Source organism: Lycorma delicatula, chromosome 2 (assembly GCF_047948215.1).
Source record: "Lycorma delicatula isolate Av1 chromosome 2, ASM4794821v1, whole genome shotgun sequence".
In the NCBI taxonomy this organism is placed as follows: domain Eukaryota; kingdom Metazoa; phylum Arthropoda; class Insecta; order Hemiptera; family Fulgoridae; genus Lycorma; species Lycorma delicatula.
Genome location: NC_134456.1, coordinates 7445572 through 7472061, shown reverse-complemented (window position 1 = coordinate 7472061; position 26490 = coordinate 7445572). Strand labels below are relative to the sequence as shown.

At 27.3% G+C, this 26490-nt stretch overlaps 1 protein-coding gene across 3 annotated transcripts in view; it reads right to left on the bottom strand.

Annotated features, from left to right (window-relative positions):
• SP1173 (major facilitator superfamily domain-containing protein SP1173) overlaps nt 1–26490 on the bottom strand; it is a 281971-nt gene that overhangs the window by 13333 nt on the left and 242148 nt on the right. For all 3 annotated transcript variants that reach the window (XM_075358237.1, XM_075358235.1, XM_075358236.1), the window contains 5 exons: nt 18307–18561; nt 15317–15678; nt 9806–10006; nt 5646–5841; nt 1592–1749 (listed from right to left, as the gene is read on the bottom strand). In XM_075358237.1, the coding sequence (XP_075214352.1) occupies nt 1592–1749; nt 5646–5841; nt 9806–10006; nt 15317–15678; nt 18307–18385 (996 nt within the window). In that variant the 5' untranslated portion in view covers nt 18386–18561. The remainder of the gene's footprint in view (nt 1–1591; nt 1750–5645; nt 5842–9805; nt 10007–15316; nt 15679–18306; nt 18562–26490) is intronic.

Here is a 26490-nt window from a genome sequence, read left to right as displayed (position 1 = left end):
TAATAAAATTTACAAAAGGACTTAGATAAGATTAAAATTTATCCATCCAAGTAGTATTATTACTTGCATATAGAAGAACTATTGTAAACCATATACAGGTGGTAATGGAATTACCATCTTAATGGCCGATTGAAAGTGCTATTAAGGTTAAAAGTCCACATCTAGCCAAAATAAAAGTGTTCTTTCACCACAATAATGAATCTGCACACCACACATCTTGGATTGTTGCTCCAAAAATCCTCTTTCCAACCTGAAGAAAAGGCTTACTGGAAGATTCACTTCATATGATACAATCAAATCTAAAATATCCACTTATTTTGCAGAGTTGGACAAATTGTATTACACTGGTAGTAAAAAATGTTGGACATTCATTGGTCTAAATGTACTGAATTGCAGGGAACTATGTTGAAAAACAAAAAAAATTCTGAAAAATCTTTTGTTTTCTTTGAAGTAGACTAAAACATTTTTAACAAAGAAAATTTCCAATTATATTTTGGTAGTCTCACTTGATGAAAGAAAAATGTAAACTTACAAAAATCATTAACAAAACAAGAAATAAAAATTTTATACTTCTTATACTTTGTTTTACATTAATGCATTGAAATTACAAAAACAAACATGAATGGTATACATGTTGGCGTTTCAGTTCTGAGTGTTTTAGGTTAAAATATTTATACGAGTACTAAAAAAATAAATTTAATTTTAATGCATAAAAAATAACAAAAGTTCACCACAGGTCACAATTTTATGAAACTAAACTAATAAAAAAAATAATAATGTGGATTATGGAAAGCCACAAGCCATAATCCTTAATATAATAATTAAAACTATGAAAAGGAAATTATTTTACAGTGTAATTACAATGAGTTCTAAAATGTTTTATCAGTATAGCTGTATTTGGTCTATACTTATGCCATAATTCCAGACAGATCTTACTCATCAATTTAAGGCATCCTACTGGAAAAAATTCACAAGTATGGCCAGTTCCCCATAATTTTAGAGGTCCCCAAGTACACAGTAGTGCCCTCAAATTTTTTTGTACTGTTATCATTGATTTAACCAAAAATAAATTTCAATATAACAGGAAAATTTGGTAATCCATGCTATTTACATACGAATCGCATTAAACTTTTGCACAAAATTTTACATTAACAACCGTGATTGAACACTCAGTAAATCTGACATTTTTTCATTTTAATTTATAAAATCCATTAAACAAAATCCATCCATTCATTCATAAAATACATTTAACAATAAGCATATCTCTCCTTAATGTTTTATAAAAAAAATTTTCATAAAATTAACTAACTTTTAAAATAAATTTCTCATATGCAGTATGTGTCTGGCTTAGCAAAGAAGACAAGAAGAAAGAAGTCATGCCTAAATTTCCTAAGAATGCCTGGCGTTGGATGTTGTTATGAAAATGGCTATGCCAGTTTCAAACATAATATATAACAACTCAGATTGCCTATAACCTATTTTGGTTATAGTACCTAACATATATATATATATGTATACATAACTAAAGATGCATTAAAGTTCCAGAGGACTTACATTTTAAATAAATGAAACATATGATGACAATACTTACTATTAAATAAGACCAGAATGTTACTTGATCGTCGCCTATTGTTTTTTGGCATTTAGCATCTACCAATAAACTGTTTTGCCTGGAATATGGATCAAGTAAGTCGCACATTACTGCACATTTCTGATAACCAGGCGGCATATGACAACTTACTTTATCGGCTGAAACATTAAATAATATAAAAGATTATTGAAAATATAAATCTAAGTTAAAATTCTAGAAAATTATTAGGTCAAAAATAAATTGTAAAAAATGACTAAATATGTGCTAATAACAATAATTAAAAAAAAAAAAAGAAATGAGATATGCTAAATAATTGAATATGATTTCACAATAATGAATGATTATATATTGGTAGAAGTAAACTCTTTTAAATGTCTTGAAGTGATGATTGATAATAATTTATCTTTAATGATAATTTTCTTTATTTTTATAACAAAATTAATAAGAAGATTGAATTTTTACTACAGAATAGCCGGAATTTAAAATCATAAATTTAACTATTTTTATATAGCCTAATATTATTCTGCTGCATTTTTAATATCTTTTTTTTTTGTCTTCAGTCATTTGACTGGTTTGATGCAGCTCTCCAAGATTCCCTATCTAGTGCTAGTGGTTTCATTTCAGTATACCCTCTACATACTACATCCCTAACAATTTGTTTTACATATTCCAAACGTGGCCTGCCTACACAATTTTTTCCTTCTACCTGTCCTTCCAATATTAAAGCGACTATTCCAGGATGCCTTAGTATGTGGCCTATAAGTCTGTCTCTTCTTTTAACTATATTTTTCCAAATGCTTCTATCTTCATCTATTTGCCGCAATACCTCTTCATTTGTCACTTTATCCACCCGTCTGATTTTTAACATTCTCCTATAGCACCACATTTCAAAAGCTTCTAATCTTTTCTTCTCACATACTTCGATTGTCCAAGTTTCACTTCCATATAAAGCGACACTCCAAACATATACTTTCAAAAATCTTTTCCTGACATTTAAATTAATTTTTGATGTAAACAAATTATATTTTTTACTGAAGGCACGTTTTGCTTGTGCTATTCGGCATTTTATATTGCTCCTGCTTCGTCCATCTTTAGTAATTCTACTTCCCAAATAACAAAATTCTTCTACCTCCATAATCGTTTCTCAAACTATTTTCACATTCAGTGGTCCATCTTTGTTATTTGTACTACATTTCATTACTTTTGTTTTGTTCTTGTTTATTTTCATGCGATAGTTCTTGCGTAGGACTTCTATGCCGTTCATTGTTTCTTCTAAATCCTTTTTACTCTTAGCTAGAATTACTATATCATCAGCAAATCGTAGCATCTTTATCTTTAGAAGTGAGGAAGCGATCTATCAATCGCTTCCTCACCTGCACTGCGCAGTCATTCTACAGGTATTCCGTCTATTCCAGGAGCCTTTCTGCCATTTAAATCTTTTAATGCTCTCTTAAATTCAGATCTCAGTATTGTTTCTCCCATTTCAGCCTCCTCAACTTCCTCTTCTTCCTCTATAACACCATTTTCTAATTCATTTCCTCTGTATAACTCTTCTAACTCTTTTAATATCGCAGTAGTGTATTGTAAATATTAAATGTAATGCAAGTAGGTAAACTACAAATGTTCATAGCTAAGAGTAAAGAATTATTACAAATGCATCTTATAGAACCTATATTATCATATTGTCTCATTCATTATTAAAAATTTGAATAGGACATCAGTTGAAAATTTTATTAATTTTACTTTCATTTGTTTCATACTTAAGGTAATAATAGGTAAAACAATAAATTATTTAAATAAACTATTGAAACTTAGTTAAAGTATGTATAATAGCATGAGAAGATATAGAAACAAGTCTATATTATAGGATAAACTACAAAAACCTTTTAAATCTATTTTTTATAACATATAAAATGCATCAAAAAAATACAACAATGAAAATGAAGATATGAAACAGATTCATAATTTTAATAAGTTTAAAATGAACTAAGAAAATATTTTGGAATAATTTCTTACATATATTTTACATTGCACCTATACTGTAACTTCACTGTAACTTCAGTGTTCATGTGTTTGTATTCACATGTAACTTCAGTGTTCATGTGTTTGTATTCACATGTAACATTGTAACATGATTACAATGTATTTTAGTAACTGCAATATTTTATATTACTATATATCACCATGTAGTGTGATCGATCATTTATAACTTTACGTAGCATTAACTTTGTTTTATTAATTTTATCTCTAATAATTATACTAACAGGACATTATTAAAATTGCACGTATACTATATGAACAATAAATAAATTAACCCATTGATTACAGAGTTTAAAAACTATCTAAATTATTTTTGATATGGGATCTTTTGTATAAACATTATCATGAAATACTAACTAAAAGTAATTAAATTAGCAGACTTGCTACTGAGTTATTATTACAAATGAGGAATTAATTAAAATAAAAATGCCATTGATTCACTGCATATTGATAATTAATTATAGTCTACCATAACTAAAATGACATCAACCAAGTACCAATAAAAATAGCCATTTATTTAAATCTCTTAAAAAGATATGACTCGTCATATACACATGCATGTTGGCTACAAATATCATTTCTAGTTCTGGTAATTATGCAATACATTGATTTGTTCATCACTGCGAGCCTATAATTTTGCATGTACACAACCCTGAATTAATTAATCTACTGAAAAGAGAAATCTGTATAGTGATTGTCACTAATGGATGGGTTGGTAATGCTTGAATGCTTGACCTTGTAGCAATAACATATACACAATAACCAAGTAATCTCTCCCTACTTTGTCTGTCAGTGACAAGTGTGCTATAATAAAAAGATTATCATGCATTTTACATGGTCTCAACAAGCATTTATTTCTGAAATCGTTTTTAGAATGACAGGAAGACTGCTATAGCTTTTCCTTTTGATCAAATGTACCCAATACACCAACAGTTTCATGCAGTTACTTGTTTTAGAGAAACTAGTAATATAAATAAATGAAAACAGTCAATAATTTAAAATGGAAAATCCTTAGAATGTGTCTGTGCATCATATGAACAATCACCTCGAAAGCTCTCTCTGCAGATTGGAATATCATACAGGAGGATCTGGAAAGCCACAAAGAAATTAATATTATGTCTGTAATGTAATCACATTGTACAGGAATTACGAGACCGGAGAGAAAAACTCAATTATTGCAAATGGTTTAGCAGCAAAATTTGGATCTTGTATTACATTTTCTTTAGTGATGAGACATGATTTCACTTAAATGGTAATGTAAACAGTCAGAACAACCAATACTGAAGTGCAGAGAACCTTCATATTTCCCGCTAGACTAATTTCATTAAAAAAAATTGGTGTGCAATTTTTCAGAAGAGAATAGTGGTCCAATATTTTTCATGGAAATAGTAAACCTGAAAACTATCATCAGTAAATTATAACTGACTTAATGATGCTGCTAAACAAAGATAAGTGTGATTGTTGGTGCAGCAAGAGAGTGCAAAGCCCATAGGTCAGTGCAATACAGCGAATAACAATGTCTTTGCTACATGGGTTCTTCGGAGAGAAAGTCATTTCCTGTAGTCTATGGCATCCTACATTACTAGATTTATCCATAATGGAGTTTTTTCTTCAGTGTTATTTAAAAGAAAAAAGTGTTCAGTAATAATCCTTGCACAACTAATTGACTAAAACAAAAAATACCATACCAGTGTTGCAACAATTAAAAAAGTGGCTGCTAACATGAAGAAACATGTTAATGCCTGTATAACTGCCAACAGAGGACATTTCAAACATTTTTATTATAACAAAATTACTGCGAGTTATAAAATTATTTATTATTTATTACTTTCTTCAAATTTAATAGTTTTTTTCATAAATTTGTTTGTATGTATGCATGTTATTTCCTATATGGGTCATGTATCTTTTTGTTTATACTGTACATTTATTTCAGATTACGTTTAATGTAATACTAGTTATATTTTTCTTTAAATTACAGATAATTAACAAAATAAAAATAAATATTTTTACTCACAAACAGGAAACCTGCACCACTTAGTATCATATAAAATTGTTGCTGGAGATGGTAGTAAGCTTACATTAATAGTTAACTGTTCACTAAATTTTGTATAAACATGACACATTGTTTTACTACTACTTGTCAGACATAAGTGGGGAGGAGCTTCTTTAGCCTTTGTTGTTTTCTTTGTTGAATGATCTTCATTATTGGGCTAAAATATAATGCGAACAAAACAATAAATATATTAACATAGAATAAAAATATTTATAATTTTAATATAGAAATATTTTTAAAATTTAAATGTACCTAAAAATTAAAAAGTTATTGCTATTTAAAAAGAACTGCTTAATATTAAAATTGCCTAAATCTGACAAGTTCATATGCTTGATGTTAATAGCATATGATTTTCAGTTTTACTAGTTTTTGTAAATGCCAGAACAAGCACTGGAACCATTCGTGGAAGTCTTTTTAGTGAGAATTAAATGTATATGACAGCTATGCAATATTAACTGGTATCGTAATATATATATATATATATATATATATATATTAAAAGCAATTATTTTAATAACCATACTCCTCTGTACCAATACAAATTAATTTATATTTAATAGATCAACCCTAAGTACAGAATAATTGAAATAGGATGACACCTTATTTCATTACACAAATGAAGTGCTTTCGCGAACATCAGCTGCATACACAAAAAACATCACAAACTTGCAATGTATGATTAACATACCACTTATTCTCTTCTAATTTTATATTAAAAATATTTTTATTTCCAAAACAATTAAATTTTATTAAAAATCTTTAAATTAAATTTAACTTAACACTAAAATTTTATATAAAAATTATTTAATAGAAATTTTTTAAAATTATCATAAAAAACAAGCGATAAAAAACATAAAACATAAAAAAATTGTTTAAAATTATAAAGATTAATCAATTAAAATCAATTAAGTTGAAATAAAAATGTAAAAATATAATTAAAATAAAAATTAAAATTAAATGATTAAAAATATAATAATATAATTAAAAATTAAAACTTTCAAAGTAAGAACAACTTAAGCAAAGCAAAATCATGTGCCCGCCATTTCTCTGAATTTACTCTACTCAAAAAAGTAGAGTAATAATTTTAAAAGTAGAGTTATTTTTAAAAAAAATTAATTTAAATAAAAGTTTTAAAAAATTTTGTATATGATTTTAAAGTGTGATAAGTTAAATTTAATTTAAAGAATTTTAATAAAATTTAATTGGTTTGGAAGTAAAAATAAAAATATTTTCAACATAAAATTATAAGTGAATAAGTGGTATGTTAACATGGATTGCAAGTTTGTGATATATATATTAATGTAAGCAGCTGATGGAAATCAAGTTCGCAAAAGCACTTCTGTTTGTGTAATGAAGTAAGGTAAGTCATCCTATTTCAATTACTCTGTACTAGGGTTGATCAATTAAATATAAATTAATATATATATATAAAACTACAACCATTTGATTTCAAAATTGTAAAAACAAAAAAAAAAGAAGATATTTAGGAATTAAATTCTGTCAGTAATTTAAAGAAAGTTCAGATCATTTTTTTTCTGTAACACTGGACAAAAAAAATGTTACTGATAAAAAATTTTTTCACACAAAAAAAGGAGGAAACTAGAAATAGAGAAGTAAAATTTTTTTACTGCTATCAGATAAATAAATAAATCTTTATTCTGATCAGAACAAAAATATATTATGAAGATTGTATCAATATAAAATGAATTATAAATATAAAAGGAATGAAAAATAACAAATAAATATGTTTAAAGTCAATATATCTAGTTTAAATATAAACATATGAAATATGTTAAGAAAATATTTCATAAATAAATAAATTAAATTGAAATTTAATAAACAAAATAATTATTTAATTATTAAAAATATTAAATAATTATTATTAAATATAAGAAATTACCGCAACATAATTCACAGTTCACTAGCCGCTATTGAAAATTATGTTGAGCACATATTTATGTATATGCTGGATAGATTGATAATTTATAAAAATGGCAATGAAAGCATAACAAGGCTCTTTCTCATAAGCCAAGGTATTGTGCTGAGTTATATGAAAACAGATCTGTTGTTTGGTTTGGTAAAGTTGGATGTTGTTATTTTTTAAGAATAAGTGACTGTTCTTTATAGCAAAGAATGCACATTCATAGATATAAGCACAAGGACAAATTAACATTTAATTTTCTAAATATAGGTCAAAACAATTCATACTTATAGGGACAGATAATAATCTAACAGCCCAATTTTTTATCTTAAAATTTTGTTACAATTTTTTTGAGGGAACCCAAAGCGATGGTATTCTACTTTATTCGAGAACATACGTAGGCATAAAAATGATCTAATACTGATGGCAAGCTTAGCATTTTATTAAGGCTTTTCAGAGCAAAAAAGGGTGGCTTGATTTTGTTACAAAAGAAATCAATTTACCTTGATCATCTAATGACAACTTCTCATCTAATAAAAGACTTAGAAATTCTCCTTTATGAACAATAGAAATGCTATTGATATCATTAATGGAAATTCCATCCAATGTTATGTTTAGCTGAAAAGCACAATATAACGGTTTTGTTCATACCTAAAGTTTGATCATTTTAATCCATCCCGTGAATAAATTTTTGAGCTGCTATCATACGACTTCCAATTCCTTTTAAATAATTATCTTCAGTTATAGACACAGTTGTGTCATCTGTGAAAAGGGTTGCAATGAATGGCTCAAGATTGTGGGACAAGTCATTAATAAACAATAAAAATGCAAGGGACCAAGAAGATTCTCAAAGCACTCTGCATTGCACATTTTTAAGTCAGGACCTAAATTTTACATGTGTATTCTAATCACGATGAAATTTCTGCTACATGTTTATGGTTGGAAAGGTATGACTCTAACACTGGTTAGTCAGCTACTAAATTTTTTCAACAGAAAAAAGTTAAACTAAATGATATGCTTTACAAAGATCACAAAAAAATTTAAAAATGGAATCTTTTTTATCTATAGAATTTAAAAGATTTAAAAAACTGTCAGTTTTGATCAGCAGACAATTTTTTTCTAAAACTATGATGAAAATTTTTTGTTGGTATGTTTTTCAAGAAAAATAAATCAATTTTTAATAATTCTTTAAAATACTTTAGAAAATACAAACACAACTGACCTGTAGTTTTGTATGTGATGAATCTTTTCTTATGTAAGGGAATAATAAAGAAGTATTAAGGTAGCCAGGGAATACTCTGTTAATGAAAGATTCATTAATTATATTTATAAGAAACAATAATTGCATCTACGACTTCTTTAAAATACTAGCAGGAATATCATAAATACCCACAGAATATTTACTCTTTATATTTAAAATGCAACTTGTATTTTCCAAGTTGTCGACAGTTAATAAAAATATTCATATAAAAAAAATATTTAAAAAACATTCAAAGTGAAAGGTTTGGTTTAAAATGGAACAATGATTTTTTAAGAATTATTAAATTCCTCTGCTAGATGAATAGGGAATGATATAACAGAAAGTGAATTCTTTTGTATTTTTGATGAAATTATCAGACACATTTTATTTCCAAATTTGCTTTCAGTTTGAAAACTGGCAACATAGTTATAGATTTATAACTATCCTTAATCATACATTTTTTCATAGTTATAGATTTTTTAAATCGGATATTAAGTTGTCATAGTACAATATTTTAGCAGTTTGAATAACTTTAATGTAGATTTGTTTATAATTTTTCAATTAATTCTTGAAGTTATCAGACAAATTATATTTAGATATTTCAGAGAGATTTCTTAGCACAGAATTAGATTTTACAATTTCTTCAGTAACCCACACATTTTTCTTCTTATGTTTAAACAGGTCTTTTTTTACTGAAGGGCAAGCTAGAAAGAAAGTTTCATGAAACTTGCTAAGATTGTTAAATTTTCATAAAAAATAAAGATAAAAACAAGATGTTTCAAAAATAAAATTTTAAATAATTGTCAGGTACACAACTTCCTTAATTCCTGAGGTGCTGGCAACTTTTTTATTTAAATTATCATACACTATAAAACAAGTTAAGAAGAAATAATAATAATACCAGTAAAGTGTTTTATCTGATTTAACATTAAAATGAGTATACAATTTTTAAAAACACACCTTTCCGAGATAAGTATTTTTACTTTCTGCTTCTTCCTCAAGAACAGGACTACCACTTCCAGCTTCCTCATCATTATCAATGTCAACATCATCATGATAATTAGGTGATTTTGTACTATATAAAGCACCAGCAACACTAGGTGGCTCTGTCACATTGTAACTACAGCTATAATTACAATGACTTAAAAATAATGACCCAAACTGTAAACATAAAACAGAATTACCTCATATTTATTTCCATATTTTTAAATCTATTTGCAATAAAAATTAATGATATTTATAATAATTTTTAAGCAAATCCATGTCTAATTCCATACAAAAAGAAACTGAGAAAAATAGGGCTGATGAATGATGAACAACAGAGGAACATTTAACTGTTTTTTTCTTATGATTTTTTTTAAGACTGGAAATACCTTAAGTTATAAAAACTGAGTATTTAGATACTTTAACAGGTTTACTGCTATGAGACCTGATTTTGGGTCTTAAGTTGTATGTGCAATTGGACTAGGAGACCCATTTTGATGTTTCGGTGTAATAGTGATTTCCAACTGCCAAGGGTATTAATTTAATCAGATTTTTCAGGACAAAACCATCATACTATAGAGCAAATTATGATGATTCAGACTGTATACTTAGATTCTTTGTGCATTGCCTTATTCAAAACTACTAAGCTATTTCCAAAAAATTATAAATTTTACATTATCATACAAAGTAACAGCTGATTTTTACTAAATAAATTTAATTTGTAGAATAATTTTGTTATTTAGGATGACAATCAAATTAAGACCCAGTATTAGAGATGTATCATGCAATGCCTGGACTGTTTTTTTTCTAAATCACTGTTAGATTTAAATAATTATAGATAAAGAAACTTGTAAATAGTGTACATAAATATTTTAAAATAATTTTTAAGAAGTGCCATTTTCATTATAAATATTTTTATTTTTTCCATGTTAAAGTTCCTTTTAAATTGTGTTATTACAAAGTGATAGATAAAATAAAAAGTTGAGCAATGTAAAAAAATTCTATGTAAAGTTTTTCCACGTGCTTTCTGAATCACACAAACATACGCTCTTGGATTTCATTGTTTCAAGTGACCGAAATAGTTTCTTTTCCTATTTCATTCTTGTAAACAGAATAGTAAATTGTAATTATATGACCCCATTTATTTCTCATTCTCTGAATTTATCTTTTTTTTTTTAAGGTACCAATTTGTGTCTCATTCACTGCAATACTGTGAAGCCCAAATTTGTCTCACTTTTTTTATTATAATTACACAGAATTTAAGATAGAATGAAATTTTTATAAAAATGTATACATTGAAAAGAAAAGAAATTGGAGATAACATTTTTTTATTCCATAGTAGTCAAGAGTTGCTGTTTTCAATACAGCTGTCAATCTGTTAATTTTAAAGACATAGTCTAATTCATGATCAAATCAAACAAAAACAAAACTTTGTTTCATTTGCATACTCTTCTAAAAAGTATATATCAACTAAATAGATGGTAAAGCTAATTATTAATGAATAATTTTAGAAATTGATAAATTTCAGAGTGTCTGACCACTTTTTAACAAAGAATTTATTATTATAATAATAATATTTACTTCCAAAAATGTTACAACCTCATACATAGAAAAGATAAAAGGAAAAACACACAATGCTTGGAGAATTCACTCGGTCATGAGGATTCCAGTTATCTAATAGCTAAAAAGATTTAGATAATTAACAGATAACTGAAGTCAAATGTAACTATAAAATTTTTTTTTTTGCATAATGCTAGAAAACATTTAAATCTTTACAAATAACTGTTACAAAATAAATAATGTACTCAATACAAAAAACAATTTGACTCTAACTGCTACAATTAAAAATTCACTCAAAATAAAATAATTTAGTCAACTAAACTTTATACAAATAAAGAGCTATGATAAACACTTACTGAAATAATTTGAAAATAAGATTTTGCAAAAATTCTTACTTAAATTTTAAACTTAGATAGTTATTTCAATTGTTAAGTAACCATCCTCAGTAAACAGTATAATAAAAGGTATAAATATAGAGGAGAAGAAGGAATAATGATAAATAATAGTACTTATAAAATAACAGTTGTAATATAAACAACTGTCATTATTTCAGGAAATCCCAATAGAAAGCATAAATTTTGCTTAAAAAATCTAAATCTTTAAAGCTTAATTCAGACTGCTTTTCAAAAATTATTGCACGCCTCTTATATAGGTTGGAGAAATAAAACTTATCTCAAGAAAAATAAAGAGAGCATGAAACTAAAACTAATCAAAGAGATAGTTCCCAATCATCAGCAAAATTTTGAAGGGCTAGGGAGCACTTAGATTTAGATATTATTTACTTCTACTAGGATTTGAGAATACTGCATTAAAGCAGACTGCCAAGAAAGAATCTATCATAGCTAGGACAATCATATATCCTGATTACATGAGATAATATGATAGAAAGCATATGACAGGGTCACTAGAGCATATATTTTAGAACAACTTCCTTAACAGTTGCAATAACAATGATTCAATAAACTACATAAATAAAAAAGTTAGGTAGTCTTCCATTAATAGGGTACCAATGTCACACTTTTCTACTTTCATACTGCAACAATGCATCACCGATTTTATCTTAGTGAAAACAGACTAACATTTCAATGCATACATCTCTCTTTCAGTGTTCCAACCACTGCCATTACTGCCATTCTGTGGAACATATCTAGTACTTTGCACCAAGAAATATAGGTCACTTTTTTACTCTATCCATAAGTGAATTTAAAAATTGTGAGAAAAGTGTGTGAATTTTCAAACCAATTTATCTACATGCATGTTCACTTCAGTGTGGCAAGATCTGTGGCTGCAACACCACTACATTTGTCTCTGAAGTTCAATGTCATTTATTTCCTGTTGTTGCTTATTCAAGAGCTAGAGAGAATTCTACGATCTCATAAAAACCCGACAGCACTTTCTTTCATGATGGGTAAACTCACAATTTCATAATTGAAGTTAAGAAAATTAAAAGGTTAACTTCATTCACTACAAACTGTACAGTATCTACATATCGACTGCTAAAACCAGACTTAACTGAAACATTATCGTTTTAAGGCCCTATTGTTTGACATCTCAGTTGGAAATAGATGTAATTTTATACTGAAATAAATTAAATCAATTAAAAACAAATATTTAAACTCATAAAATGCAGACTGATAATATTGTTATGAATAAATCATTAAATGAACAAAGAAAAGAAAATTAAATATCGAATTCTACTTTCATACTACTGTAACTGTAACTGTAACGTATGATAATATTCAATTCAACATAATAACAAAAATCAAGGATGGTTGATCTTATTTTATTTTTTAGTACTTTTCTATTAACTTACAGGATTTCATTCCATAATTGATGGTTATCTTTGAAAAAATTAAACAAAAATAAAAATATTTATTTATTCAATTTACTCTTTTTAACTAAACTAAATTTATGACTGTGTGAAATGTAAAAAAAAACTGTTAATGAAAGGTAATCCCTGATTTTTTAACTGAATCTTTTTTCAGACACTGCCCAAAATGGATGTTTTTGGATCAACAATTCTTTTATCAATATTTTTCTTACGTCTATTTAAAAAAAGAAATTTTACTCATGTAAAAGAAAAATTGTTTCTAATAAAATTAGTTTCTAAACTAACTTTCATGTTTGCTGATGATACACCTATACTGTACTGTAATCTCTGCTGCTATTGAATTCTTTATCTGAAGATTTACTTATAAATAAATTCTAAGATGTTTCATTGAGCATCCATAAAATGGCAAAACAAAACAACAAATTTTACTAATCAGAACACAAGTGTTTTATTTCTAACAATAAAAAAAAGGATAGTTATAACCACTACATCATAGCATTATAGCTGATTTCAAAGCATACTAAGTGTTTTGGACTTTAATGTTTATTTTCTAATAAAAAGTTACTAAAATTTATCCACAGCCCATTTAAAAAAAAATTACTGAAGATATTGCATAAAATCTTAGTCAACATGACCGACTAAATTAAAAAAAAAAAATCATCCATACTTGTTAGAAAAAATTATGGACCTGTCCATGTACATGGAATAATAAAAGCAATATTTAGTACAACAGTAATGGAAATCATCAGCTTAAAACAGAAAATTAATGAACAAATACCATGAAGCTGAACGTGCACAATATTTTGCAACTTATATAGTTAGTAAAAATAACAAAGATGGACCACTGAATGTGAAAATAGGAGGAGAAAAGATTATGGAGGTAGAAGAATTTTGTTATTTGGGAAGTAGAATTACTAAAGATGGACGAAGCAGGAGCAATATAAAATGCCGAATATCACAAGCTAAACAAGCCTTCAGTAAGAGATATAATTTGTTTACATCAAAAATTAATTTAAATCTCAGGAAAAGATTTTTGAAAGTGTATGTTTGGAGTGTCGCTTTATATGGAAGTGAAACTTGGACGATCGGAGTATCTGAGAAGAAAAGATTAGAAGCTTTTGAAATGCGGTGCTATAGGAGAATGTTACAAATCAGATGGGTGGATAAAGTGACAAATGAAGAGGTATTGCGGCAAATAGATGAAAAAAGAAGCATTTGGAAAAATATAGTTAAAAGAAGAGACAGACTTATAGGCCACATACTAAGGCATCCTGGAATAGTCGCTTTAATATTGGAAGGACAGGTAGAAGGAAAAAATTGTGTAGGCAGGCCGCGTTTGGAATATGTAAAACAAATTGTTAGGGATGTAGGATGTAGAGGGTATACTGAAATGAAACGACTAGCACTAGATAGGGAATCTTGGAGAGCTGCATCAAACCGGTCAAATAACTGAAGACAAAAAAAAAAAATAATAGTTAATTACAAAGTCTTAGAAAAAGATTTACAGGAATTAATAACATAATATTTTGATTTAACAACTTGACTGCCACACCAGTTTTTCAGGACCTTTTTAACTTGCCATAAAATTCTACTTCTGGAATCTCCTGTAAAATTAATTTGTAGGAAAGAAGATGCTCCAGCTCGTTTATTATAAATGATTGAAGTTATCTATTGTTTTTATACAGTAGTTATAATATTCAAAAGTGCATAACTTATAACATTTAACGAACAATTATAAAATTACAATTTTTTTTTAAATTTTGTAGATTTAAACTGAAACAGCAAATTTAAATTTATGGAAAGGCCTAAGTTTGATTTTTATTACCCTGCGTAATAAATTTCAGTAAAATAGATGATAATAATATGCGAGTTCAAACAATTAAACAGTAATGGCAATATCAGTGTTATGAATATGTATTAATGTATATAAATGCAGAAGTAGCAGCAATTCTGATAAACTGCAAAAGCAGTAATTGTTAGTTTTACGCTAGTGTTAAGTATGCGGAATGCTCAATAGTAGACATTAGTACACTCTGGAGTTTTTCAAAACTGGCTACACATGAATCTGTGATATACTAAAAAAATGAAATACTTACATTATCATCTGGCCAATCATAACATTCAGAGTCCTCACATTTTTCTTGCAAAACATATCCGCTATCAGATGTACACAAAAAATTTACAGCTGGATTCCTCTGTTGGAGTCTTGATACTTTAGGAACAAATAAGAGGCTTGTATATGCAATAGCACCGACCAATAAAAATGTTGATAATAATCCTCTCATGTGTCGTGAATATTGTGTAGCTCCTGCACCCCATCTATCCGATAATGGGCCGACAAGCATAGGGCCAATTATAGCGATACATGGTGCTACAATTGACACAATACGACCCTCATTACCTGTCAATCCAATATCTCTCATATGTAGAGGAAGGAATGCTAAAATACATCCTAAACCTAGAAAATAAATAAATAAACAATTTTATAATAGCATTAACAGATGAAGCAGTACAGGAATTAATATAAAAAATTTATAACAGGGGTAACTATTCAAGGAGAGAAAATAAAGATGTTAAGCTTCATTGAAGATGTTCAGTTAGCGTAAACCAAATATATGATAGAAAAAACACTGATATGCATAGACTTATTAGAAGCAGAGAATTTGAAAAAAAAACTAAACAAAGGTTAATGAAATATGAGAAAAATTAGAATATTGAAGAATTCATAATTAAAACAAGTAACAAAATGCATTAAAAGCTGTATAATTTTAGATAATAAAATTACAAAGAATGACAAAAGTAAGAACAATTAAAAGCAGACACAAATCTGCTTTCTGCTTTTTTTAACAAAAAAAAATTTCCTATCAAGTATATAGTTAAAAATTGACAAGATATTCAGAAAAAAAATTGCCTCAGGAAATGCAACACTTTATGATAAAATATAGACAACTGGAAAAGCAGTAAAGAAAAGAATATAAATCTTTGAAATATGATGTTTCAGGAGGATATTGAAAATTCAGTGGGGTTGATAAATTATAAAATGAAGACATCTAAAGACAAATAAGAAAAGAGAGAAATTTATGGCAGAATTTTATAAGTAGACAACCACTAAATTGATGGACCATAGATTAAAACACCTAGGTTTATTTAATTTGTTAATAAAATTTTTTTAGTAAGAAGGCAAACACTATAGATTACAGAGCAAGATAAAAATTGGAATATACAAAACAGATACAATTATGAAGGATCCTGTAAAAAGTGTTGAAGTTAAAAAATTGTGTGTTGAAAGCAACAGATAATAGAATCAAATCAAAAGAAAACAGAATTTGAATAATAAGTAATGGTAGGATTATTATAACGGAAACACAATAAAATTCTAAATATTAATTATAGGCAGATAATCCTGATTGAGATATCATAAAGATAAAAACTATTCACAGCAATGTTTAATGCTAAAAGACTAAAAGAGTATTTTTTAATAAAATATTAAAAATGGCTTGTTTTAGTGTTTTATGCCCCCTTATTAATTACAGTTTGAACCATTAAGTAACCCAATGAAACAGAAAGTTAAAAAATTATTAATCTGAAAAGAAATCATAAAATGTATTAGGGACTTTTAGTCCCTAATTTTTAAGTTTTATGAAATCACATAGAGATACATAAGGAACAAAAACATTTTTACTGCAGACAATATTTACTAATAAATTGGTAACATCTTGTTCTTTGGTAAATCTGTCTTTCCAAATTTTCCAAAGATCTAAACTGTATATAATTAATTTTACAGTCCTTCATTTCCTTGTACCTTCTTCCCTTCCTAATTATTTTTTCTTTTCCTCTCCTTCTCACAATTGTTTTATTTAAGATCCATTTAAGACAATGTCAATGAAGGATATGCCCCGACCAAGATGTTTTCTTCTTCTTTATCACCTTCAAATCTTGTTAACAACTATTCTTCTCAACCTTAACAGAATAGTAGCATTACTACCTTTCTTCCAAATAGCTCTTCCAAATATTGGTCAATCTTAATATTTTTTTCACTGCTGCAAAACTCATTTCTTATCACCAAAAAAGAAATAGTAGGGTAATTTTAATTGGGCATACACCTGTTGTTACCACAGAAAAAATAAATAAATACATTCTTATTTTGTCTGGCTGTACCAATTTCTCCTCAACCACATTTAAAAAAATTCTGAAGTACTTCTCTCCTTTTATACAAATAATCTTTTTTTAATGAATAAATCTACAAATATTAAAAAAAGGACTTAATTATTTTAATATATTTACTTATTTTAATACTTTAAAGACTTATTACTGTAATCATGGTTACAATACAAAGAATCATCTAAATTCTTCTAAATACATTTAAATTCTTATCACATATCCATGTGATAAACAGAAATCCAAATAATATATGCAATAATTTCCTAACATACCAAACAATAAGAGAGAAATGTATATATAACAACATGTTAACTGAACAGCCAAACTACAAGGAGAGCTAAAAGTGTGTAAATAAAATTTGAGAAAAAAAGAGAATAATTTGAGAAAGTGTAATATAAATAAAATTTGGTTATTCAAATACTGAAAATTTGGAATCTAGAGCTTATGTCATGGCTCACCCTCATCCTCAAAATATTTCAGTCTAGTAGTTTTCTGTATTTTTTAATTCAATACAATAATTTACATTCAGAGATTAGAAAGAAAAAAATCAATTATTTACAAGAAAAAGTTCATTCACATCTATAGACAATACTTTATGGTAGAAAAAAAATTAACTATAATGAATAAACATAAACTGTAAACATAAATTATACTTTATAAAAATATTTGATAAAATTTTAATTTAGTGAAATAATTTAAAGATAATAACATAATTTAAGAGTTAATTTAAAAATATAATTAGTTAATTAGGAAATTAAATAAATAAAAACTTAATTAAAAAAATATAATTACATATAAAATAATAAATTATCAAAATATCTGATAAACGTTTTTAATAGATTAAAAATAATACTAATTATTTTTACAAAACTATTATTAATATTATTATTATTACCATTTTAATTATATATTTTTTTATACATACCTCCAAAAAAGAGAAATAAAACACATTTCAATGAAAGAAATGAGAGACCAACATTATTATCATTCTTCTCTTGCGTCATGATGATTTATGTTATGTAAATTACAACAAAAACAACTATAATGACTAGAAGGAACTACATTTTAATCCACTAAATATAGTAACACACAAATCAGTGTTTAATTCTTGTGGCAATAGATCATCATTATAACATTATTGATTTGACACCATCACCTAATCACATTTCCTAATACGAATCTGGAACAAATAAAAATTAACAGATTAATAATTATCTATAATAAATACTCTAAACAAATAAATATTTTATTCAGATTAATATAAAAATATATACAGATTAACATGGTATGACAACTCTTTAAATTAATTCTTTGACTGTTAAACCCAGAAAATGAAATCTAGTTTTTGGTATGAGGTTGGGGTACAATCCCATCCATCCTGGAGGATGGGAAGGAGGGAAACTCAAAAATGTTTAATGGAAAGTGTAGGATTGTGACATCATTCTAAAGAGCATTGAAAAACAAAAATGTTGGGTTATGACAACCTTAACCTAAATGACAGACATTTATTTTTTACAGCTTTTCAAATGATCTACAGTATATCTCAAGTAGTGGTTTTACCACAAAAATTTATCATTTTAAATAAAGAGTATTTCCTAAATTTTACTTTTTTAATAGTTTCACTGTCAAGCAATTATTTACAAGATACTCTTGACAACTTTTGAAATTCAATGTAATAAAAATTAAATGGTCGCCATTTTAGTTAGGGTTGTTACAGCCAAAAGGTTTTTTGCCAGAATTTTATTTTTCAATGATCTGTCACAACCTTACCTTTTTACTAAAATCTCTTAGTTTCTCCCCCATAGTGGGCTTGATATGAGGTACTCATACAAAAAAAAAAACATTGTTTACTGTTAGGAGCATTTGCTAAATTTCATTTTCCTATATGCAATGGTTGGAAAGTTATTTAAGCTGTCATATTTTACTAAAACCATATATATATATATATATATAGTTTTCGTTAATATATATTTAGTTTTATATAATAGCTAACCTAAGGAATCATTAGATTATGATGACCTATACTCAGAAGTTATACATAAAATTTCATAAAAATCTGTTTATTCAGTCTGAAAATACCAAGCAAAATGATAACTAATGAAAAAAAATTAACTTTAACTAATGAAATCGTTTAATTAATACAAGAATTATGACTCTGAGTTCAGAAATTACAAAAAAAAGTTTTTTACCTACTCATTTATGGGGGTTAGAATAAGACTGAACACCATCAAAAAGAATGTTAGCTACCTTGAAGGCATTAAATTATATGTAAAAAAGTATCAACCCTTTGAATAGAATTTTGAGATATGGAATCCATAAGGTCTTCCTATTTCCCTGATCAATTGGGACCATAATTAATTTAAATGGCATCAATGCCACATTACAGAAATCATTGTGCCAAATATAATCTGAATTGGTACATCCAGTCTGGAGTTAGTAAACAAAATACAGGCCAATACATTTACATACATCTACATTTATGTACATAATATCTTTCCAGAAATCTTTAATAATAAAATTGTGTTTAATTATTGAAGGAGCTAATGAAACATCAAGATCTGCAAAATGACATACAAAATTTAACCTTTAGTATAACTTCCATTATATAGCAAATTCTATAACTAGACAGTATAACTATATAAAGCAGAGCTGTTCTAGCAAGATGCTTTTTCCTCTACTCCCCTCCACAAGCACCTTGCTATAACTGCTTGGCTATACTAGCCAGGAAAATAAAAGTAGCATAACCCTTAAATAGCAAAATTATTTCTTTTATGGCTCTGTCATACGTTTAAGTATCAGTATGTTGCTCTTATTTTATTTATAACTTGCAACACCAATAATTATTTATTTGTATATTTAATTAAATTATTGCATAACCACAATACTGCTTTGCTTTTAATCCGACTGCTAAAATTTCATCACATTATCTAAAATTTTAAAATAAGTCTGTATTGTCAAAATTTTGTCACCACACAGTAAAGTCCAACATTATTCTGTATGTTTTACATTAATGATTATTCTTACACTTAAAACCATATTACAGCCTACACTTTGTGTATAGGATGCAGTCTATGGGCTTACAAAATTAATATAGTGGTTCAAAATTATTATCATGTAGTATTTTTACTGCATGCTAATTGAACTAGAAATGTCAGTATATGGTCTCCACAGATAAGTTTTAAATCCAGAATAGGTTTGACTAATCCATTACAGCATCTTTTATAACAAATAGTTTTTGTAATGCTATTGTAAGTAGTTAATTACTATCTACACGGTAAAGTTTCTCTCTTTCTTAATGCAGTTTTGATTTCTGGATAAATCATGTTTGATAGCCTGTTATCATAGGCCTGTTTGATAGGCTGTCCTGTGATCATATTTAGCATAGTAACTTGTTTATTGTGGAGATTGATTGAATCAAATAAAAGGATGGGAAAATAATAAGCAAGTAATATATTTGAAAATGATTGAACTTCATGAAAATATTGTTGTGTATTTAAAAAATGATACAATCAGAAATAACAGGGAAATCAATGCTATTGAAAAAAATAAATAAAGAACTATAAAAAAATTTCCAGTACTAATATTTTTTTTTAGGATTTCTAACGTTTGACTGTCCAGTTTTATTTTATAATGTTTTTCTTTAAATTAATATTATCAGGGTCAAAGTTATTTTTTATTCTTATCAGTGAGTTAGAAGGTAATAAAATTTCCTTTTTTATAACAGAAACTCTTCATAAGCTAATATAAGTTCTCATTCTTTAAAATAATCGAAATGCAACAGTTTTTATACTGTTTTTCTATAAATGAGATGTAATCATGAGAAAACAGTTTTTACCCCTCACGATAAATGTTGAAGAAGATTCCCTTTTAAAATAGTTGATAAACAAATCCCTCAAAGTTTAACAATTGTTTGTTGTTTTGACATTTTTACTGTCCATGTTTCTTTACCCTACTTCTCTGTATTACAGACACAAATAATATTTTTATGCATTTCTTTCTAATACTTAAATTTATGTTACGTAGCAAACTGGTAAATTAATTTTTTTCATAAAAGCTCTTCTCCTTGTGCTAAGATTTTTTTATGTTCAAAAAGTAAATGGTAAAATAGATTCCAGCATTCTAGCGAATGCTTTCTTGTATTCCTTAACAATATATTATGTTATTTTTTTTACAAATTCCTTTTCTGTTTTTATTTATAAAAATGTTAGTCTGTATCTGCATTTTTTTACAATGGCTATTTTTTATGTGTTTTGCTAGTTTATCCAAATTGTAAATAAATAAAAAAAGTCACATCAAAGGAAATATATACATCGATTTTCCATTTTTATTAATATTAAATGATAATAATAATGGCTCCTCATAGTATGAGTATAATAAAAAAATGATTATATGATCCGCCATTAAGTAAAAAAAATTAGAACATGCTGCTTTTTCAAAATGATTTTTGCTTTCAAATGGATTGAATTTATAATAGAAGACCCAACATTTCTTTTAGACTTCATTCCACTGTTTATAAATAAGACTAAATATGTATTCAGTTATACATTTGTAAATAAAAATAATATTTTATTTTACTTCTCATTTTCTAATCTTAGTTTGTTAAACAAACTTCACAATCTAAATGTTAAAGATTATTAAGATTTTAACTGCTGCTCAACAACAATTATTCATCATCATGCAAGTGGAAAAAATAAATATTTTATTAGTACTTTATGAACATTTATTTACATTCTACAATACTTAAAACATGTTTAAAAAATTGTGCAGACTATAAAGGCTTCTTGATGCAATATTAAATGTTGCAAATATATAAATAAATGTTCTTTTAAGCAACACACCCACATTTTATTTTGTATTCTGTAAACTATAATTTATTTAATGTTTTTTTTTTTTTTTTTTTTTTTTTATTTCCAGTTATTATAATATTCTTTAAGATAAACAATTGAAATATTATTTCCAACAAGATATACAATAGGAAGATTTAACTTAACAATAGCATTGTTTTGAAACATTGCATTGCATAACAACAATAATTTAGTTGCAAAACTGCATAGTAATATTATTATTGGCTTTTTATTTATTTACAACAAAATGAACCATATTTAAAATACAACAGATGGTTTTTAATTGACAAAACGTTTTCAACTGGATACAGGTAGTACTTATTTAGTATTACTTATTTAGTATTTTTCTTTGTATTTAATTAAATTTGTTACCATCGTTTATTAATAGAAAATGTATTTAGGATGTAATCAAAAAAGTTTAAGTTCTGCATAAATAATTATATACTTTCAGATCTATTTAAATCTTATCCTCTTTATTTTATAATTGATTCACAACATGAGCTTAAGTTTGTACACATAAATATGAAATGGAAATTTTGTAGTGTATGAAAACTGCAATGCTTGAATGGGATTCAAAGCAAAGACCTTTAGGATGAAACATTGAGAGCTAAAAATTAAATAAAAAACTTCTTTTTTTATTTCATTTTGAAATAAAAAACTTCTTTTTTTATTTCATTTTCTTCATTTCTATGTAAAAAGTCATATTCTTATAATGATTACACAATTCTATTATATTAGTACAATCTTCAGGCAGCATAAACTAGTTTTTATGAGATTTTGTATGATGATTTCTGAACATAGGTCACTGATGTAATTTAATTTTAAATACAATTGGTAAAAAAGATGAGGGGGATACAGTCACCAATGGGTCTAACAATTCTCAAAATTTGACTCAGAAGAGAATATTTTTGTTAGATAACTTAGTATCTCTTAAGCACTTATATATGCACTTCTCTTATATATACATTTACACGTACCAAAAGAGCAAAAAGTTCTCAATATAGACTAATCCTGCTAATATTTAAAGCAAATAAACAATATTATTTACATTATTATATAATGACTGATGAAGTTAATAAAACTAAGGGCTCATTAATCTGTCAAGAGCAAAACCCTTGGTAGTCAAGAGTTGCATACCTTTTTTTACTTTCTACGTCTTTGTTTATATTATTAATGTGATTTATATTTTTTCGATTATATTGTTTTAATTTTTATTTATTTTATTAGTAGTATGTCAATGATTGCGCTATTATATTCTGTGTAACATATTTCTTAACATTGACTTCCATTATTAGTTGTGTTCATTTCATGAAGAGAAGAACATAGAAAAAACTAAAAAGGGATTATTTTTTATTTCATATGGACATTCAAAAGAAAAAAAGACTTTCAAAATTGGTTTTGGAACTTATATTTTACAGCAGTGTTTCTCAACCTGTGGGGAGTGTGATAACACTAAATGGGGGGCACAACCATATTGAAAAGAAAATAATATTAAAAAATTTATTCATTTACTGAAAGTAATGCATGAAGTATAAAATTAATTTATCAATACTAAATTAAGAACAAATTAATAATTATTAGTGACCGACTCCCTTGGGCCTGTCTTGCAGAGCAGAGTTTTTTGAAGGAAGGTCTCTCTATTCCTTCCTTTGAAGGAAGGAGTGTCTATTAGAAATAGACACTCTCTTTTTCCATATTTAGATGAAATCTATATATTGTCTTCAAAGTAGCCAGTGCAGAAAATCCAGTTTTGCAAAGGTAGGATGTTGAAAATGGTAATAGTATACAAAATGCTTTTGTTTTCAGTGCAGAAAACTCATCTTCCCTGCCCAAAATTCAAAGTGTGATTTATTATTAAATTGTCTTTTGCCTTCGGCACTTGCCGTGATCAATGAAGATTTTTCTTCGGCAGTTTGAGAGGCTTTTTGAGAGCCCTTCGGGAGTATTTTGAAATGGATCCTTAATCCACTCGTAACTTTCTACCAAGTTGTTGTCAGCAAGAAAATACTTTTTTAAATTATTTGCCAACATGGCTAAATGATTTTCAGGGATTACAAAAAACTTTCACATGCTCTTCAGTCTTGTAAGTTTTAACACATTCATCCACATTAGTAAACATTTCTAGGTCTTTGCTTTAAATTTCTGCTCCACAATTCCAATTTTCTACAAAAAGCATTAACTTTTCCACTTGTATCCAACATATGTGTATTCGCTCCTTAGAGTTGAAGATTCAAGGTATTTAATTTCTCAATTCTGTCGACCAAGTGATTCAATTCGATCACAAATAAGCCATTTCAAAACTTCTCAACTTCCGGTCGGTTTTCCTCTTCTAGAGAAATGGCGATTTCATCTCTTAATTCATAAACACGTTGCAAATATTTTCCACATGATAAACATCTTGCCTCGCAATAAAATAATAATGCTCAATGTTACCCATGGTTGCCATGGGCGCTCAACCCACCCATGTCTTTACAAAGTACAGAAAAAAATTTTGGGTTTAAGGGTCTCATTTTTATATAATTTACAATGATTACAATCATTGTTAGTACAATATTCATACAGAAACTCATTTCTTTAGAAGCCAGAGCTTCTCTGTGGATCATCCAATTTGTCCTGACACATTATGGAAATTTTTGTTTTACAAGTGCTTGTATACTTCTCTTCCAGACATTAAACGAGCATCATTGGTGCATATTTTGATGTAGTTTTTCCATTCTACGTTTGCCTCGTTTATAAAATCACTAAAGATAGCAAATAATGCAAGTGCTGTTGCTTTGAGTTCTATTGGTTTGCAGGAAAGTAGTTCTACTGCTGACATACCATCACAAAATCGAACACAGGCAATGAAATGAGTATCTTTATTACTATTTGTTGCCTCGTAAAGCTGAATTGAAAACAATTTGCCATGCAACTCCCCAAAAACCTGATGCTGTACATATTCTGCTACATCACCAATTCAACAGGCAACAGCATCATTTGATAAAAGGCATGGACTGCAATTGTTTGGCAAAATTATCTCCAAACATAGTTTCTACAATCTCAATTGCAGCTGGCAAAATAAGCTCTTCACCAATGGTGCGAGGCATCTTACATATGGCTATTTTATATGAAAATTTGTAAGAGGCAAGTAAAGCTTTTTTATTCACTGACAAAGTTTTTTTTTTAATGATTTAAAAATGATGTTTGCTTTTCATATTATTTTGATTTTAATTTTAATTTGAAGAATTCTCAGGGTTTGTTAACATACTCACTATGAAGCGTTTCCAAATGTCGTTTAAGTTTATTAGGTTTCATGCTGTCTGCTGCCAAAATTTTTAAGCAAAAGACACATAGGGGCCTTTCTTCTTCATTTACTTCAGTGCTGGTAAACCAAAAATTGAAGTATTCTTGAGAATATTTTCTTGATTTTATTTTTAGAACCACACTGGTCTGTGCACTTGCTGATGCTTCACTTACGCCCACTTAAAAATGTACCTATGATTCTGTATAAATCTACTGTCATGAATATTTTACACCATGAATTGCAATTAACATGCAAATTACAACATATACACTCATGATAGATTTGATAGCAATAGAAGGATCGACTCGACTGAGACTGGCTGGAATTGAATGAGGTGCAGCATTTGTACACATTTGTGCAGACATTCCAGAATTTTCAAGGCAAATTTGAACTTCTTTCTAAGCAACAGAGAGGCATAGATTCTGGTTTTGTCAATGCCGTGGCTCACTCAGTGTTGCCAAATATCAATAAATTTATTTATTCTTGGTAATTTGTAAACTTTGTAATTAAGGTTGTAGTATAGCTTTAGTGTCAAGATATTTTATTATTGTACAAGAGGGGGGAGCACGATGAAAATGATGACTGAAAATTGTTCACAAATACTGTAAGGTTGAGAAACGCTGTTTCACAGCATTGATAAGCTGAAGTATAAAGTAGGGTTAAGTAGGAAGGAAATAAATTTTATAATATGTATCAAGAAAATATTGACAATATGAATGATAGTACATTAAGAAAAATTATAATTGCAGACTATGATTTGGTTAATATGGAAATTGCAGGAAGAGTTAAGGAGAAACAATATCAGGAAAGATGAAAATTATAATACATAAAACAGATAATAATTTAATATGTGGGATGTAATAACTATACTGCAAAGTTAAAATGACAGAAAAACTAAATAAAACATTAAAAAACACGAAAGATTAAAATCTTTATAAACCCTGACAAGTAAATACCATATTCTTAACTAACTTTTAATTGT